Here is a 21,003-nt window from a genome sequence, read left to right as displayed (position 1 = left end):
TTTGTGGATAGATTTAAAAAGGCATGCATATAAAGAAGGCATTCTTTAAAGTCGAAAAATTGAAAAACAGCTGATTTTATATTCTGTCTATGTGTGCCAAGTAAAGAGAAATGGGAAATATTTCTGACTTTAGGCTCTCTGTTGTTATCTACGGGCATTCTTTAATAAGAATATATAATGATCAATTCTCACCAACAAGAATGGATTTCAAATAAAGCACACTTTGAAACAATAGTGTTTACCCAGCATAGCAACTGCTGCATATCAGCAGTTCCCATTTCCATACACCCTACAAGCTGTTCAAGAAAAGGGGCAGAACTTCTTTGTTGAGAATATACTGGGCTACAGTTTATTACTAAATTCAGAGGGAATATTTTTGGATACTAATATGATCAAAATTGAGACTTAAAACATCTTCATGTCTAAAATACAATTCGCGTTTCCTGTAACTATCCCGACTTTGAGCACGTTTAACACAAAAATAAAATGCTGTGGCTAGAGGGTATACCAGCAAAATCAGACTTAAAACTACCAAACATTTAAACTAATAATTTCTAAAATGGGAAAAGACGAAAATTCAAAGTTCAGGCTAGCTGTCAAATTTAGTGTTCCAGCTGCACATGCAGCTGTTCAAAGCCTGTGGATCATAGATGGGATCTGGAATGAAAAGCAGAGAGAAGACAGTTTTGACATTCAGCTCTGAACTAAATTTTAACATTCCATCATGCATGAAATTCATACACTGTGTTACAAATAGGTTAAAACCCCAAATCAGGAGTTTTCAGAGTACTTGATAGAATTTTAACATATCAATATCTTTATTGGACCAAATTAGCATGTTTTACAGATGCCTTTATTAAAACTCTCTTTAGGAAAATATGACTATTGCAAAACTTTCTGCTAACTCTTCCTGGGCTCTTTCTCCCCATCAAGATGAAATCTGTTTTCTAGACTTTACTTGCCAAATATTAACTTGCTAAAGATACAACGCAAATCACATTCTATTTATGGAATAAATTAATCTTTCACACTACCGCAGCGTTCTGGAAGAAGCGTTTCCAACTACAGTACAAAGCAATAGTATGTCCACTTTTACTACAAGTTTCCAGTCTAAACTGAGGCATAAATATATCATGCTACAAAGAGATTATGACACATTTTATTTAAATATAGACAGGAATGATTTGGGGAATACATATGTTTATGTGATTTTATAAAAAATAATGAAACATAAATTGAGAATTCTTTTTGAGATGGAAACACAGCATTTTAAACAATGCTCAACATTATCTCAGGAAGGCTAGGCAGGCCGCTCTGGCCTGGTGCTAATGATTATGCAAAAAGGGCCCAGTTTCTTCAGAGCAAACTTCAGGCCTTCCAGTGAGATCCATGGTCCTAGTAACTTTTCTTCCCTTATTCTCATCTTTAGAATGGCATTTAGGGTAAAAAGGAACATTCGAGAGCTTCTTACACCAGGCGTGTGGCTTCAAAGATGTCTTCTCCTGCCTCCACTTTCACCACCAAATAATTTACTTTCTGCAAGATTCACTTTAGCTTTCGGTTTCCGTCTCCTAAATATACAACTTTACAGAAGAAAATACACTCAGGGCATGTTTACGCGAGAGGTGAAGATGGCATCCAATCTGGATGTTTCTGGATGTTCAAGGGGGATGCCTCTGAGCAGTCGTTATTGATTACTTCAGTTTGGAATGCTCAGCCCATATGGTTTTACTTTGCAACTAGAAACTGGCTTCCTCACGCATTCTGATAACCTGCCCTTCACGGAGACCCACAAGAAAACATTTCTATGAAGTTTCCGTTTAAAAAAAAAAAATCAACAATCCAGACACAACACTTGAAGTCCTGGTGTTCTTAAAGTTTATATGACTCAGACTGGTGACTTTGATTGCTCAAATATGTGTCTGAAACTTTAACAAAACAAAGCTTCTTGGTTTTTTTTTTTTAAATATTTGTTTGGGTTTTTGTTTTTCCTTTTACCTTAAAGAAATTTAGCAGTAAGAAAGTTATTTTTTTTTAATTGGAAAGAAATTTTCACATGTAAATTAGTAAGATTTTTTTTTTATAAACTTAGGAGAAAGTTATCAAGTAGATGTAACAAACTGCATTAAAAAGAGAAAACATAACTGACCACTCCTTCCTGCCTTGGGGAGTTTCATGCTTTAGCCACTTGGGATATAAAGTTCATTGAATAGACTTCCATAAACTGGTGGAGTCCTCATTCATAACACCAACACTACTTTTAATGACTGGATGAATATTAATTTTATTTTATAAGTTGAGGCTTTCATTTTGTGTATGTATGTGCAGAAGTGGGGGATATGTACCCTAGAGAAGGTGGATCCCCTTAAGCTGAAGTTATGGTCCTTTGTGACCCACCAGATCTTGGTGCTGGGAATTGAACTCTGTTCCTGTATAAGATCAGCATTCCTAACCTCTGAGTGATCTCTCCAGCCCCAAATATAATTATTGTGGCCACATACTAAATCCTATTTGGACAGGATGTATATGTTACAACTTACTGTAAAACAGTATAAGATACCACTCATTTAACTGAATTTAAGTTAAATGCATTCTTTTAATCTAAATAAAACTATGCAAGAGGATCCTGTGGGTAGGAGGAGAGCATGGTTTTACAAAATGAAGCGAAGTAGTAGCTGAGGTAAATAATGAATCATGAATAACAATAAATAATGAATGCTGATTTTACCTTGGCATTTGTTTTTTCTCTTCTGATAAATAAATTTGCTATTAATAAGCACATTAAACTTCACTTCAAATAACAATTAGCAACATGATGCTTTCTCTCAAATCAAAAGTTAATAGACCCAGCCACATCACTAGAATTCTATGTCCAACATCACTCTAATATCTGCACCTCTTAGTATTTTCAAACTTAAAAACCAGCATACGCCAAACTCAACCTCTGATCCTGAAGTAATATCCTTTTGCTTGAGTATTCACTCTACTCAGGCCAAGTGTTTGCCACGTGCCAAGTATTGCACTGTATTCTCTCGGTTAATGAACAACTTTTGTTTTCTTGGAGTTAAGGGAAAAGAATAAAGAAAAAAAAGCATGACAGATGATGTGAGGATGGCAAATGATGGGAAACAAAAGTAGTTATGGAACAATTATAGCACGATGTCATGGAAATGCAGAAATGGCTTGTATAAGTAACCCTGAGGGTGAGCAGAGCCTCACTGGGTAAACGGAGACTTGGGGGGCCAAGCAGGAAGACATCAGGTGATGTTTCTGACAGGCTGCACAACACTGAAATGATGGGCAGGTGAACAGCTACATGATCCAAGAGTTAACGGAATCTAAGGAGCAGTGAAAAGCAGCTTTTGAGGGTCAAATCAATGAGAAATGGGAGCTGAGAGTCAGGGATTATGGCGGGCCCAGGAAATCACGTCTTAAAGAAGGGAACAATAAAGCGTATTCAACTTTCAGTCTTTGTGGATGAGGGGACATGCTTTTCTGGGTATTCCAACAGGCAAACACTAGCTTATCAGTACACTGGATAAATGCTGGCCCAGACTCAAGAATACAGTACTACTGGAAGGCGTTTACATCACTACAAAATGTTGCAAATGTGTTGGAAGGAACTAAGTATGGATGTAGGACAGTAGCTGTTAGATTCATGTTTTATGGTCCTAGTCAGAGATAAATGTGGACAATGTCAGAGTGAAGACATTATCTGCGCTCCAGAGATACTTGGAAGTTACGTTTATTTAGTGGAATTCTTGATTGAACTTTCAGTTTAAAAAATACTTGGCTTGAGCGATCTGATGACAGTGTAACAATAAAGTGGAAATGGGGGAGAATGAGGTTGACTTGGTTGCTTCTCAGGCAGTCATAGGCATACTGCCTGACTTTCTAGGAGCAAGCAAGCTGAGTCACAATTTTAAGTATGGATTATGGAAACCAGGAGAGACTTGGAGTGGATCACTATGAAAAGCAAACACAATCGTAGATGAGAGACTATGAGTGTGCAATTGGATAAGAGGGGTCTTCAGACAAATGTTAGCTGTCCCCCAAGTTTCTCAAATCCCCATGTTTCCCCTGTCATAGTGCATCAAGGTGCTTTGGTGCTCTTGCCAGTTAGTGAGATGGTATCCTTTCTGCTTTCCACACCTCAGTTTCCTCTCTTCCACGTCTATCTCCTGTTCTCATGTTAACACTGGCATGTTACTGTAAACAACACATGTCTAATATTGTCATTCTTCACCTTAAAGGCCATTAACTGAGCCCCACTGCCTGTAGAATAAGATTATAGTATTCACCAAGGCCCGACGACTGCCCTGTAACTTACCCTTCAGTATCTCCTCATATACCATTGTCTGACCCTTCATGTACATCCTGTTTTCTTGGCTCTCTTCAATTCTTAGTTATCACCTACTCCCCTCTGTCCTAGTACCATCACACATACCTCTTAGTTAGGCTTAAAGATTACTGGATAGACCAGTAATAATTGAGGGGATAGTCTTAGTTTCCACAGTCATTGACATTATAACAAAATAAGACAATGTTTAGCTGATAAACGATTGTTGATCGGCTAAAACGTGTATGCAATAAACAATCAATTTGACAAAATTTTACACTGTGCAAATTAAATCACAGTTTCAATTTTTTCCCTTTTTTCATTGCACCACAGTGTGTGATTATTTAACTTTATATTTTGAGTGTGTATTTCTGCTACATTTCTAAAGTCAGAGGATTTAAACTCAAATGTTTAAATAAGCACTTTGTTGCTAAATGAAAAATGGTTGGTGTGTGTGTGTGTGTGTGTGTGTGTGTGTGTGTGTGTGTGTGTGTGGTGTCCATGTGTGAGGGAGTACAAGTTCATGTACATATGATAGCCAGCAGTCAACCTCAGGTATAATATTCTAGAAGCCATCTACTGTGTTACTAGAGTACTAGAGACAGTGTCTCTCACTGAGACTTGGGCTTGTTTATTGAGTTAGCCTGGCTGGCTAGTGAGCCTGTCTTTGACTCCTTAGCACAGGAATTATAAACCCATATGACTGTGCAGTACGTTGGTACTAGATACTGAGCTCAGAACCCTGCACTTCCAAATAAAGCAATGTTAACAACTGAGTTCTCTCTCTAGTCCCTGATGATGGTTATTGCTAAAGTTCAACATAAACACTGCTATAAATGAGTGTATACATAGTGCAGGTAGACATATATATTCTATATTCTATATATGCTGTAGATGATATATAGTATAACTCTGTATACACACATGCAATTGCACTATGTCGTGCATATTATTATTTCCTTGACTAGAATTTGACTCTACTGTAGGAGCAGAGTTTATAATGCATTCATTTCTTTCTTTGTGAAACTGGAGCCTCCAAAACACAAGCTAATTGAAACACTTACTTCATTCCCCAAATAAAACGTAAGACCCTCCCCCTTGAAGTAAGTCGCTGTAATGGGATCGGAAGTCTACGTTCCTATTCCCCGGATGACAGAGAGGGCTCTCACATAGAAACGAGCTTTGAAATACCTACCGTCTTGCTGAGGTAACCTGTGCTGGAGTTCATGCACTGGAGCCCCTCACTGTTGCAGCAGCCCCCACATCTGTAGACGGACACACATGGAGGTTTAAAGAAGGTGTTTGTGGCTGCTCCAAACTCCTTCCCCACATCTATACACACCTCACGTGGCATGCATTGAGTCTTTCTCCACTCATGATCAATACCTGTCGAGTCATAGGGAAGGCAGTAAGTTACACAGAAGTCACCAAGGGAGAAACAAAGCCTACAGCGTCGGGAAGTTCATCATATATTTTTGTTGTTGGTGGTTGTTTTTATTCTTTGCTCTTTGAGTCATTGAGAGACCCGCCACCCAGCTCCCAAATGAATCCACTGAGGTTTACTCTTTCTGAAGCTTCCTTCAGTGGGACAGTCGTTGTTGACTTCCTGTTGCCTGGAGAGATGGCTCAGCCATTAAAGGCTAGGCTCACAACCAAGAAATTTAAGAGTTAATCATATTTGACTTGAGACTTTAAGATTTAGTATAAAAAAATTCAAGAAACCATTGACTGTATGGGAATGTAAAATAAGATTTAGCAGGATGGCTGAGGAAGTTTCCTGTTAAAATGGTTTCGGCAAGGAGGTAACAAAAAAAAAATTAGAATTAAGTTAAAGATTTAAAAAGTTACACCACTATCCTAACACAAATGTTTGGTTACTCTTGCTTAAAAAAAAGGAAAATTTAATATATGGATGTTTACAAGATGTGCAAAAACAAAGCCATGCCCTTTGCCTGGTATGTACAATTTTTGTGGTAATGAAGCAAAAGCAAACAGCGTGTTTTTGCTTTTCTTTTTAAACTGACAAGTAAATGAAAAGAAAAGTATGGTTTCGGAGTCAATTCAAAACTTGTTTTTAAGCAAGCTGTCCAACACTTTTGAATAATGTCATGACAGTAGCTATGTGCAAAACAAGGTTATTTTCCACCTATTACGACTTGTAACCTAAACTGACTCTTTTCAGGAAAATCAAATTTCCTATTCCCTTCACATGCTTTCTCTTGGACGTTTGCTTCCATAAGTTGTTGGCTTACCTGTGATACTCTTGACTCTACTATATTAAAAATGATGCAGTTTCTAAGTGCAGTAGTTTACATCTTCCTTATTTCCTCTAAAGTAGCACTTTTTAAGGACAATAAATTATGGGTTATTCCACCATGATTCCAGTTAATTTGTCTGGTTTTGCTTTAAACATACCTTGCACTATCATATTGTGTGTGTGTGTATGTGTGTGTGTGTGTGTGTGTGTGTGTGTGTGTGTGTGTGTGTGGTGGGGTGCCACAGAGCTAGAAGAAGACTCTGCTCCTCTATCATTGTCTATCTTGTCTTGAGATAGGTTTTCTCAGTGAGGCAGACACTAAGCTGGCTGACGACCTAGTTCACAGGACTTTCATTGTCTGTTCTCTGCAATGCTGGGTTTATAGGCACCTGTAGCTATGCTGGGGATTCAAACTCAGGTCTTTGTGCTTGCAGAGCAAGCCGTCTTACCTACTGAGTCATCTACCTGGATCCAATGTCAAATTTTAAAACACAGAAATATTCAAAACTAAAGAAAGATTTTTCTTAATTGGCCTGTCCACTCATATTACATCATTTAACATAACATCATAATGTTTTTGTGAAATGTTATGGTGGCTATTTAGCTACTTCATAAAAAAAGGCCATTCTGAGTCAGTTATCTCTGAGGTAACATGACAGAAAGTAGCTTTCGGAAGATGGTGTGGGTGAGCAACTATTTTTCTTTCATTACTTTCAAGTGTGTGTTTGTCTGTCTGTCTGCCTGTTTATGAAAATAGTGCCCAGAGTTTTATGCATCTTATGCACAAAAATATGCATATGAATAAATGTTCTAGCACAACAGTGAAATTGAGCATGTTTAAATTGAAATAAAAAAAGAAAATTCGTGCAATGCTGTTTTTCTTAAAATATCCATTTTCTTGAGATACAAACAATTAAACTAACCTAAGTAACTAAAACAAATTAACACAGTACTAGAAAATTTATTTAAGTATTTTCAAATGTTTACAGTGGACTATTGTCTCAATTCTCAAAATAAATGTGTGTTCATATGCATGTGTCTCCTAGCTATGAATTTCAAGAAATCATCTAACTATGTAAAAAGAATTCCCCAAGTGTTTTATTCAAAGTACTTGGCTCACTTCTATTTTCTTTATTGTGGGAGGACTTAAGGTATATTGAGCTGGGGGCAAAGGCCCACACCATCATCATCATCATCACTGTGGAATGCCCAAGGCTCTTTATGCACTTCATTGCCCATACTTACTTTTCAGGATCTCTGTGTTATAATGTGCAGCAGCAAATTTTACAGTGTCCCCTGTCCTGGTGTTGAGGGTGGGCTGCTGCCAGCCACCTTTCCTTAGCTGGCACTTGTACATTTTCCAGTAGTCTGGGTACAGGACAGACATGAGCTCATCTACACTGGACACTGACCGTAACTGCTCCTCCAGGTCTTTGCCTGCGAAAGCCTGTCAGACAAAAAGTACAAGATCAATGCTTCACCACACTGAGAGTTTAGGAAGAAAAACTCAATACCCTTCTGGTTTAACATGACAGACACTGAGCTGGGCGGTGGTGGCGCAAGCCTTTAATACCAGCACTCGGAGGCAGAGGCAGGCAGATCTCTGTGAGTTCGAGGCCAGCCTGGGCTACCAAGTGAGTTTCAGGAAAGGCGCAAAGCTACAGTGAAACCCTGTCTTGAAAAACCAAAAAAACAAACAAACAACAAAAACCATGACAGACACTGAATCTGCTACTACAAGTCTTATTAACAAACACTGACTTGCTTAAAATCTTATGGTAAAATTAAATTCATATTAATACTTAATGTCTCTGAATTAGCACAGTTAAGCTGTATTTGTTTTTAAGACAAAAAAGTGAGGTACAATTTTTAAAACGATTTTAAAATTCTTTGCTGTAGTCACAGCTTTTTTGCATATTGACAAACTTGTTGGCTTAAAAATTTATTCACATATATATTTCTCTCCCACCATACATAAGCAAAATGACATGAATTTCCTCTAAAGTTATGTACCAGCATCTATACAACTAGCCTTTAAACATATAGTCTCTAAAATAGATACATATTCATTTTAATTAAAACACAATTATGTAACAGACTTTTAAAGTTGGATTGAAGGCTGTATTAATGATAGAGCACTTGCTTAGAATGCTCAAAGCCCTGGGCTTGATTCTAGCACTAAGAGAAAGGAGAAAAAGCTGGACCAGTTATGGCAGCATGAAATCCATACTTGAAGTTGAACTTTGGAGGAGATCATCACTAAAAATGATACAATATCATAACTTCCCAATTTATATACATGGTATATTTGCTTGGGGATACTCTCATATGACACAAAGCTCAAGAATCCAAAGCTCAAAGATCTAAAATGTTTACTGATGGAAAGAACAGTTATGAAGGCAAAGTGACTGAAGGAAGCTTGTTCCATGAGATGATACACGTGTATCAAGGCGTATTTAATACAGTGTGTGTGTGTGTGTGTGTGTGTGTGTGTGTGTGTGTGTGTGTGTGTGATTATTTACCAATCAATCCTTAATAAAACTAGAGAATAAAACAGTGATCAAATCTATTTTTGGTAACTGCCAAGTATGGTAAAATGTTATAATGCTTCTTTTAGCATCTAATTGTTAAATAGCCTTTAGAAAACAAGGAACAGTGAGGGCCTGTGTGTGACAGCAAGATTGCTTAGAGCTCTTCCCCTACAACTCTGCGAAGACGACAGTCAACTTCTGACCTTATCATATCCCATAGAAATGCAGAATAGGTCATGTGTTCACTGAATGAAGAAGAGCAGCACCAACAGGACACTTCTACCACATGGGGGACATGCACAGAACATTAGATGGACCATGGGTACATACACTGGATGATAACCACACGGAGGGAAAATAATTCTTTTGAGTATTAGTGGGAGTATATATTTGTAGTTGCTCAAGAAAATACTGTATTGCAAGCTGATGGGACCTTACACTTTCTGTGAAGACAGAAAATTCACTTTGGAACTACACTTTGTATAACTGATGTTGTTCTATCAAAGTATACATTCAAACTCATTGTAAGTCTGTCCATCTATGAATGTATGATAACAAGTGTTATATAGAAAATAAAGAATTGGTCAAACAAGTTGCAAAAAACAACAGAAATCACAGAAAGTAATAGAATCACATTACAAAATGGTGATTGAAACATGGAAAAAGTACACAATATGTACATTAACACACACAAGAACAAAACATATACTTTTTGAAAAAAATTTACATATTGAATAAATGTATACTGTTTTGAGTAAATGAGATACAGAAAAAACTAATTATGCTTAGGGTGAGTTATGTTTTTAATATACTTTGTATTATAAGTTTTAAGTAATGTACATACATAACTCTTAATAATCAGAATAAAAATAATTATCTATAAATACATTGCAGGCTATCATATTAGCTCTTATAATTTCATAGAATGTGCCTTTGATATAGTATTTAAATTATAATAATCACTGAAAAGAGCAGAGGTTATAACAAATAAATGGAATAAAAGTGGATTACAGGCTGAGCTACCCATTTCCTATTTCCCACTAGACGGTCATTACGGTAGTAATACATTTGTATGAAAGATAGCTTTTAACATTGAAAGACCCAGATGATCTCCATCTTGAATTGAAATCTCCTATTATATTGTCTAATATTAAACTTCAACTCTTTGCGCATCATCTTACTTTGCAAAATAGCAATAATGTCTTTTCATGGAGTTTTTGTGATGATTCAAAGGAAACAACTTAAAGGATAATGTACTTGGTGCAGACAGCAGAGGAACTGTCACTGGATTGTCCTTAGTTAAAATGAAGCTTTTATATTGTTGTAATCAAAAGGTATGATGCAGAATTTCTTCTGATCAGACCCCTGCATTTTCACACTAAGTGACTAGCAAGCTAGGAATTGAGCACTGTTGGCGATGGGGTGGTAGGTGCTCAGTTAGTATTCCAAGGAATAGTGATAGAGTATATGGAAGACCTGCACTTGGTCGTCCGAATGAACATTTCCTCCAAAAGATTACATTTGACCATCTAATTGTGAAGCATTCAATTTATATTTTACTTTGAAGACATGAAGAGGCCTCAGCAATCTACAATGAGTTCTCAACTGAGCAAGTGACATGCAAAAATCCTTCAAAGGGAAGAGCTATTTACATGAAAGTCAAGTTTATTCTTAACAGGCTCTTGAATCTTTATGTTCACTATTTTCTAGAACACTCAGGTGATTTGCTTGAATATTTGTGGTGTTTGTTTTCCAGAATTTCCCTGCAGTTTAAAAGAGAGAGTATCTTACAAATAGATACATAACTTGAAATAAAGATTCAATGCAATCTACAACTGAATATAATTTTGCATGTTAAAAATGGGTTGATCAACTAGGAGATACTAGTAGTTGTCCTTGGATGTCTTTTTGGCATCGATGTGTTAGCAAATAATGACCCCAAAGATACCCAGTGAAACATTTTCAGGTGAAACGAAAGTCAAAGATAAGTTAGCAACATGATTAGCAGAGAATGACAACAGAAACAATCACCTCAGTGTCAACATTAGCAGAACAATGACACCAATCTGTGGTGATATATAGTGTACCCCAATAAAGCTTACCTGAGGATCAGATGACAGAGACAGCCACTAGATTAGACATAGAGGTCAGACAGTGGTGGCACACCTTTAATCCTACCAAACAGGAGGCATAGATCTGTTTGGATCTCTGTAAGTTCAAGGCCACACTAGGCTACAGGAGAGAAACAGAACCAGGCAGTGACACATGCCTTTAATCCCAGGAAGTAATATGGCAGGACCCAGAAAGGCATATAAGGCATGAGGAAACAGGAACTCACTCTCTTGAGGCTGAGAAATTTGTGGAGGTAAGCTAAAGGCTGGCTGTTCTGCTTCTCTGATCTTTCAGCTTTCACCCCAATATCTGGCTCTGGGTTTTCTATTAATAAGACCTTTTATGACTTGTGTTACACCAATGTCTATTTCTTGGAATCACACAATGGGAAACAGTCATTTCACCTGCATTCTATGTTTCTTCTCCATTATGAAAAGCCATAACAGAAGCCAAGAAAGTCCTATAAAAAGATGGCTCCCAGGTGTAACTGATAACTTTATGTCATACACTAATGTTTCTTCAGATGTCTTGGTTTGATTAAAGTTTGTTCAGATGGTTGGTAGGGAGAAGACACGATTGCATGTATGTACTTCTTGAAAAATCCCAGAGGATCAATAATAAATAGGAATCACGAAAGATATGCTGAATTTGCTGGTAATAAAAATTTGTTTTTAAAAGTCTATAAACAAATGCTAAGCATTTTTTCAAACTACTATCAAGTATTATAGTATGCATGTATAAACTGAATGTTTATTAATAACTGGATGGAGTTGAAACTCATGGGGAAATCCATATACTGCTATTATGAAAACTTTCTTTTTCTTAAATTTATATATTGTTACCAAATGATAATAACCAGAAGTGATATAATGGGTAAGAATCAATGAAAAGGAGTTTACTACTCTATTATATTTTTATGAGAGCCCAAAATGTGCATATATAAATCTGATTGCTTACCCAATATATCTGTATTTTGGAAGTGTGTAAAAAATAAGATAGCAATATATGAGCTTAAATATTAGGTGTTTGTATTTTTAAGTTTGCCATATATTATCTTTAATGGTATATTATTAGTAATGATTTGTATTACTGTAAACAATTTATATGATAGCAGATTCTACCTTATAATTTTATCTTACATTCCATGGTCAAAATATTGGCTCAGTAGGAAAATAATTTGACTAAGCTACCAAACAGAAAACATTTTTTGTATTATTTGTCATACAGATCACCTCTCTAGCTTAAGAAACCAAATTATTAGTAGATGATGTCACCTCTTCCCACAGTTTCCAGAGTAGATGTCACTCCAGTTCCAGAGTAGATGTCACCCACAGTTTCCAGGGTAAATGTCACCTCCCACAGTTTCCAGGGTAGATGTCACCTTCCACAGTTAACAGGGTCAGGAACTGACAGAATTGCTGACTGCCTTCTTTGAAACGGGGTCAGATCAAATCACTAAAGTAAATGACTATTGCATTTACTCATCCACTAAGATAATAATAAAATAAATATAAATAATAAATAAATAAAACTGAAGCGTGTTTTCACGTTGGTTGTTTGGTCCTACTTAACAATGGCATTTACATAACGCATGGAGTTTTCTCTTGGGTAAATGTATAAAAACTTAAAATCACATCCTAATTATTTAAAGCGCGCGCACACGCACACACACACACACACACAACACACACACACACACACACATACACACACCCCACAGGAAAATGAGGCTTTTAGATTTGAGGAAGACTTCAACATGCAGTTATAATATTCACCTTTTAAGGCATTCTCTGAGATAACTCATAACCATACAAGGCAATTCAAATGCTATCCTAAGGAAAGGAATTTTGTAAATGTTTTACAAAACCTTATCAAGTCCTTTTACTGAAGGTCTCAAAGAAAGTGATGAGTTGGGCTTATTTCATACTCAGGCCTCTTGCCAACCACAACTACACAAATCTGAAGCCTCAGAGGACAAAGTTGGAAAGGGTTGTTTCAATTCTAGTTTCAGTGTTCAAAGCTTTCTCTAAGAAGTTTGAATTTCTCAGTTTTGTCTGGAATGTTCAATTGTAGGTGTTGAAAATAATTCCCTAATAAAGAATAGATGCCATTCATTACCAATCATTGAAACTGTGAGTTGTTTTTAAATAGGCCACATTTTCGTTGGTTGCATATAGAAATGAAAGATTTAAAAATCAGCTTTCCTTATCAAAATTAGAGTGATACGGTGGAGAACTTTATTTTTTTTTTTTTTTTTTTTTTTTTTTTTTTTTTTTTTTTTCGAGACAGTTCTCTGTGTAGCGCCTTTGAGCTCATTTAGCAGTGCTGAATAAGAATCATGGCTTGGTGCTATTAGTGCGACAACGCAGCTTTATTCATTTCTAATTATGCTATTTCAAAGCAAACTTTCTGTTTCACCAGTCAGCTCTGCGCAGCCAACACAATGGAAAACAGGGCATGTGGAAGGCACAGGGCACTGAAAACAACCGGCGAGACCTTTTTCTCTGGAATTAAATTCCCATTGACTCCGCTTTCTTGAACCAAGGCAAAATGACCTCGTAAATACTAATTATTCTGTTTTTTTTCCTCAGGTGTGACTGCAAATAGCATTAAGCAGATAATGAAAAAGCGTTTACGGCAGCTTTGATTCTTGTCCATCTAGAGACATCTGGAAACATCTAACTCAGGTCTAGAATATCTGTTTTTTGAGAACAGTGTGAGTGTTCTTACTAATAGTAGATAGTGGCCAAGACACCATCATACACTCACAGGTCAGTCTCCTACAGAATTGTCTTAGGGTGATGTTTTAACACTGCTGCATCTGTCAAACACTGCAGAGGGCAGCAGAGGGCTTCATTAGGTGGGATAATTTAACTTCATCAGATGACGTAATGCAAACGTCATGTACTGCTCTCAAGAACATTCCGGAAGGTGGAAATTTTTTATGAATTTCACTCTACAAAATCCCTTGGAATTTGGCATGAATGAGTGAGCAGGTTTAAATATGACTATGTGCTTGGATTAATGTGTATCACATAGTGACGGGAGCATGCTTTCCGTTTTCACATTAAGTTATTTCTTAACTGTGTTCCCTCGGCTCGTAACAAACAGCAAATTGTATTCATTCATATATAGTATTCCTAAGTAAATACCAAATGTTTATGAATTATTTCCCTTGTATTGGTTATAATTTCAAAAACAAGATTTCCGTCTTTGAAAAATGTGCAACCAACTGCTTGGGAGCTGACTTCGTGGGTAAGCACTGGGAACACAAACATGAGGACCAGTTTGAACCCACAGAACCCACATGAATGCAGGCCAGGTATGACGACTGCCTGTAACCCTCGTGCTTCAGAGACAGAGATGGGAATCGACAAGCTCTGGGTTCAAGTAAGAGACCCTGTCTCAATTCTCAATAGACAGGGCACACAGCAGCAGTGTCAATTCCTGTCTCTGCGCTCATCACTCTCATTCTCTCTCTCACTCAGCTCTCTCTCACTCTCTCACTTACACACACACACACACACACACACACATACACACACACACACACACACACAAATGGGTATTTAGAAATTTCTCTTGAAATTAAAACATGTAATAGGTTTTAAAACACTTATTTTTAGTAACGTCTTTTTGGTAGGCTAAGGAACCACCGATGCTGACATTATTTACTACTGATTGTGATATCAATAGCATAATTTTAACATTTTTAATGAACATATAATATTTCATTAGAAGGTGACTAGATCATGACCACACAGTTTGAGTGGACTTTTGTAAACTGAACTTCTGTAATCCCAAACAGATGAGCACAGAGAACACTAAGCACACTCTAGAAGCCTTCTTTATCCTGCTTTTTAATTATAATTCTCTGCTAAATGCTGCTAACATTATTCTGAGTTCTTTAATTCAACTTTTACTTTGCTTTGAGTTTACAGTGGTAGTATGCTGCTGTATGTATCCACAGTATTGGGTTTCTTTTCTCAACCTTGTGTTTGTGAAAGTGAACAATATATGAAAGCTGCTGGTTTTCCATTCTGCAAACTACTGCAATCTCTCTAGTCTATGTGTATGCAGTATGCATTTGGGGAGGTACATAATAAGAAAAAGAATTGAGGCTCATGAATTAATCACATAATTAGCTGCCCAGTGAAGGCCAAAATAAATGTATCAATTTACACTTCTGAAGGTTGCATATGAGTTCCCTTGCTCTGTGTCTTTGCCAACAAATATTAGTTGTTTTTAAATTTTCAGCCACTCTAATATGTATGTAATAATATTTCATTGTGGTTTAATGTCTTTAGCTGTTTGTAGAGGCAGCTACTAAAAGCTCTTTATTCATTCCTTTTAGCCATCTTTGGTGCTGTTATTTGTGAGAATTATAAAAGTATTCTGGATAAGTGTTCTTTTCATTCTGTTCCCTTAGATATGTAAATCACAGACATATACTGGAATTAATATTAAGCCTCTGAGTCAATTATTTGGGAAGTGACTGCTGGGTTCTTGGGAACAGGAAGGCAGGAGAAAAACTTTCGCCTACACCTTCCCCTGTTCTGTACTTAATAAAAGCACTTGAGTTTCCAGGTTGTTGTTACCAGGTAGTTGATGCCATTCTCTTAGAATGCACACAACCTAGTGAATGAGAAATCATTCATTCAATAGTGATTTCTGATGAACAAAGTTTTTTTTTTTTTTTTTTTTATACTAATGATATTTGAGGGTTTTTTTTTCAAGGTTGATGTTACTGGTATATTCTTTACAAAGACATTTAACTTAGGGTCATGAAAATGTCATTCTACATTATTTTCTAAAATTTTTATTCATGTTTGGGACAACTACGAATCTGGAATTATTTATTCAGTATAGTGTGAGGTAGGTGGCAAAATCCTAATTTTCATATCTAATTGATCCTGCATCATTTATTCAAAGCTCCATCACTTTGGCATAGGATAAAACTGATGCCCTTTTCCTCTATCTATTTAATTATCTACCCCTATGCTAGTTCAAAACTACAATTGTTTAATTAATTAAGTGTTGTGGTGCTAATGACTGAAGCCAGGATCTTGCAGGTATGTGCAGATACTCCACTGCAGCCAACATCACCAGCACCTATAATAGCTTTATAATGCAGTTTGACATTTATTAAACACACTATTTAGGCTGTACATGTGATCTCCTGATTTTCAACAACAGCACTGATATCCAAAAGAATTGAAATTTTTTTTCCCTTTTTTTCTTCTTCTTTTTTTTTTTTTTTTTTGGTTTTTTCGAGACAGGGTTTCTCTGTGTAGGTTTGTGCCTTTCCTGGAACTTGCTTTGGAGACTAGGCTGGCCTCAAACTCATAGAGATCTGTCTGCCTCTGCCTCCCAAGTGCTGGGATTAAAGGCATGCACCACCACGGCCCAGCCTCCCTTTCCTTCTAACACAAATTTCAACTACATTTTTTTTGGGGGGGGGGTAAGATTTTGTGTTCTTTATTGCAAGAATCAGCAGGTCAAATGAAACACCCAGTGATTCACATATGGTATGTGCTAAGGATGATTATAGCTAACAGCGTTGGTAACAACACTAAACATCTAAGCACTCACTATATTAGGAGTATTCATTCTTATATAGCAAGGTCTACTTCAAAGCACTCTTCATTCTCAAGTTTTTCTTACAACCTGCACTCCGTGAAGTTTCACATTTCTCAGTTATATGTGCATGTTACTTAAAAATACATATTGCCTACCCAAAGACACATGCTTAATACAGTATCTGTATAGGATCTGGGTTTTCTAGCATATCATATTTTGAGAAAGCCCATGCCCACAGCATAACACAACAGGAAGAACATGTTCAGCGTAGATAGACGGACTTGTTTTGTAAACTTAGCCACCATATTTACTGTGTGCATGATCTTTAGGGTTCATTTCCTCAGGTGAAATATGAGGACAGCTGTAAAATTTTAATGTGATCCTGTGAAATAAAGTATGTAAGTAGCCAGGCACTTATTTATGGTTTCCTAATTTCTTTAAAATTTCTTTCCATATTAATGATGTTTTATTAGTTTCCTTTTATGGTTAAGCTTGAACCGAATTTATTATGCCAATCAATTTCATATAGATGAATGGTTTTCTTTCTCCAAGGCTTCCATTCACAAAACAACATTAATTAATATTTTTATTCTTTTCACTTTATGATCCTGTGTGTAGGGGAGCTAAGGACACCTATTTCTCCCTGTGGCAAGGCATGCTTAGCCTTTCCACAAAAGGTGAAATGTGCTCAAAATGATGAAATCCCTGAAGAGGTTCTAAGGTGCATCATTAACCCCACAAAGGGGCTTCTTCTTTGGTAATCAGGGCCCATTTAATCCCATGAGGATGAAAAGTGGGGAGAAGAAAAGGCGATGATTACCTCAGACCAGAAGAACAATATTGCAACTGCTCAGGGGGATTAAGGACAGCTTAAAAGTCTCAGGAATGAGAAGCTGGCCTGGAGCTCTGGATCTTTAGTGGGTTTTTAAATGATTCTTTGATGCCCACACTTTTAAGCAAGGTGTGGAAGTGATACCGACTCTTAACAGCTTCCTTGATTACACCGGCTGTTCCATTTTAGCAAGGAGTCAGCTGAAAAGGGCTGAGACACTCTTAAGCATCATATAATCCAGAGGATTCAAGGATTTGCATGCCTGTTTCTCAAAACAACCGTAACACACACCAGGACTTACATGGAAACATAACACATCTTACTCAAAAAGAAAGATTGTCTTCAAAGGCAGGCAAAATCCACATAAGAAATGTCCAGGATTAAAGTGAATGACAATGGTAAGGGGCACTGGGAGATACCTACACTTTTTTTTCCAGCCCTACTGTGGCTATGTTTGAGATCCATGCTTTACTTATTTGTGTGAAACTAAAGGTGGCACATGTTTTCTCTTCTAAAGCATCCTGTATACTCCTGAAGATCCCGAAGCAGAACTGTGGTCTGTCACTTAATTTCTTAAAAATTATATATATATATATTCCAATGCCTCTTCAGCTGATATTTAGAAATCCTAATACATTTTAAGGTGTAGATAACAACAAAAATAATTATGTCTGTCCACAAACAAAAACTATATCATGAGATGAACCCTGAGAAGCTTATATTTCTAGTACTTAACCAATGTCTTTGTAAAGAGCAGATGACTGAGACATGTTAACTAGGCAGCCCCTACCTTTAATATTTTAAATAAACGGCAAAAGAGAAAAGATCATGAAGTTACCATTTTCTACTGAATGACTACAGTGTGCCAAGGAATGTTCTAGGCATGTTATTCTGGAACAAAGTCTCTCCTTTAGTGCAGTGTTTAAGCTAGAAATCACATATGTTTATTTTGAGAGCTAAGAATCCTAAATAGCAGCTTCCAAAATTTCTGCTTTTTGAGGAACTTGCAAATCTTAAGACATACCTGTTTTGTATAAGGCAATTAATTCCAGACAAATTCTCTGTAGTTTATGTGCTTGTGTCTAAAGGATTCCAGATTAGTTACTAAAGTGTCAGGGGGAGGAATTTGTTGCTATGAAACAATGTTGAGGAAAACAAAGTTGAATTATTTAACCAGAAGTACTGCATCTAAAAACATGAAGCTTCCATTTTGCACTCTCACCAACTCATGAGTTGTTAAATTACTTTCTATGACTAAAACCTACTTCAGAACCTATTTCAGAGAGGCAGACTATCAATTTTTAATTGTCTTTTAAAAAATCTCTTTACTAGAGCTGAAGAGATGGCTCAGTGGTTGCAAGAGATCTCTGCCCTCCCAGAGGACCTAATCAGTTCCCAACTCTCACCACAGGGTAGCAAACTATTGCCGGTAACTATAGCTCAAAGTTCCAATACTCACTTCTAACCCTGATAGTGATGTAGTGGGTAGACATTCCAGCTTTGATCTGGAAGTTCCAACCCCCATTGAGGCTTCAGTAACTGTCACACCTACAAGGTGGAGCCAAGAGAGGACCCTGAAGACCCGAGATCTGGATGGGCCGCCCTCTCTCTTGGTTCCTGGACCCTGGATGCTGGAGGTAGACTGAGCAGAGTTCTCCAGAGAACACCGCCGGACTGTGCCACACCTTTCCCAGACCCTGTTGCCTATTCCTCCACTTGTGAGTTACCCCACAAAATAAACCCCCCTTTTAACTATGTGGAGTGGCCTTAATAGTTTCACCAATATAGCATTTACCCACATGTGGCACACACACACACACACACACACACACACACACACACACACAATGAATGAATGAATGAATCAATGAAAGAATGAACAAATAAAATCCATTAACTCATCATCTTATATGATGACACTGTTTAGTCCACAGTTGTATTTTGCTTTTAGGAAGTGTGTGTGTGTGTGTGTGTGTGTGTGTGTGTGTGTGTGTGTGTGTGAAAGAGAGGGGCAAGGGAGGGAGAAGAAGGGAAGGAGTGGGGAGAGAAAGAGGGAGAGACAGGGAGAGAGAGAGAGAGAGAGAGAGAGAGAGAGAGAGAGAGAGAGAGAGAGAGAGAGAAGGGGCGTAGCAGTTAGTGGTCAGAATATGCTGAAGCTACATACTTTTTAAGGAAGCTGGAAAAGGAACTATTACCACTATACCCAATTCATCATTAAGTTTGCCTGAGGTCAGTCCGCTTAGTGAGCTCTGGGAAACACTTACTTTGGCAAGCCACACACACTTCCTTATCACCCCAGGATTCCCTAGATCCCTAACTGCTTACTTTAGGAACATCACTAAAGCCGGTTTCATTACTCAGTGTCAAGGCTGCTTTAGGCAATGTCTTTCCACAGTACACTTCTTCACGTCATGCATTGTGCGGTTGGAATTTCACAAGACTGACGGTAGGTGTGTTTTTGCAAATACGACTATTTGTACAGGAATATTAAGGAATGAAGCACTCCTTACTAACAGAAGATGAAGATTTAAAAACAGATTCCCTGTCGTAATAAATATTTGCTGTAACTTTCCGAGTTCTACCAAACTAGAATTTAGACAAATGAGTATGGTGTTAAAAACTCAGTTGAACTTTAACACGGACGGACATTTCTAACTTTCTATAGGATAATGTAAGTAGATGAGTCAAAGTCTTCATTAAATAAGAGAAGAGAACTATTATGCTAATGAAATTTGCAATTTAAAGCTGAGATACTAGCTTAAGAATAATCGTAGGCCACATTTTATTTCCAGCTTAAAAAAATCTGACCTATGAAGGTCAAGTTTGGAATTAAATATTTACATTCTACAGTGCTCTGTGCCAATAAGCAGAATTCATGTTTAACGTTTCACTAGAGGAAACTATCCATTTAATTGAACCAGAAAATTTCAAACATTGGACACTCTACTCCTGTCTGCATTTAGCTTCCTGACCCTTCAAGATACAACCAAAACATTATGGAGCTCAGTTCACTTGATTTAGCTGGTAAAATTCCAAATTGAGTATTTGCTAATATTTGCTAGGTACAGTTCTATATGACCAGTATATTTACCGAACTGGATTTGATTTTAAGATAACTGAAATGAATATTCTTTATTTATTCCTCTTGTCCATAAGACTATGTTCCCAAGATATTATTTGACTTGGGAGTCCGGAGAAGGAGAAGGAGGGAGAGGAGCGGGGGAGGAGGGAGGAAGGAGGGAGAACAGAACGGGGTGGAGGGAGGGTGAGAAGGGAGAAGGAAACAAGCTTATCTATCTAGCAGAAAAGCACGTCAATCATATTTGTTATATACATTCATTAATACAATTCA

The 21,003-nt window shown here is 37.1% G+C and overlaps 1 protein-coding gene across 1 annotated transcript in view; it reads right to left on the bottom strand.

Moving 5' to 3' along the window:
- Window positions 1–21,003, bottom strand: part of Vegfc (vascular endothelial growth factor C) — a 103,560-nt gene that overhangs the window by 22,586 nt on the left and 59,971 nt on the right. Inside the window, exons 2-3 of the mRNA XM_028858281.2 lie at window positions 7,842–8,043; window positions 5,535–5,725 (exon numbers count right to left, since the gene is read on the bottom strand). Of these exons, the coding sequence (XP_028714114.1) occupies window positions 5,535–5,725; window positions 7,842–8,043 (393 nt within the window). The remainder of the gene's footprint in view (window positions 1–5,534; window positions 5,726–7,841; window positions 8,044–21,003) is intronic.

The sequence above is a fragment of the Peromyscus leucopus genome, chromosome 17 (assembly GCF_004664715.2).
Source record: "Peromyscus leucopus breed LL Stock chromosome 17, UCI_PerLeu_2.1, whole genome shotgun sequence".
Lineage (NCBI taxonomy): Eukaryota > Metazoa > Chordata > Mammalia > Rodentia > Cricetidae > Peromyscus > Peromyscus leucopus.
This window is presented reverse-complemented; position numbering and strand designations above follow the sequence as displayed.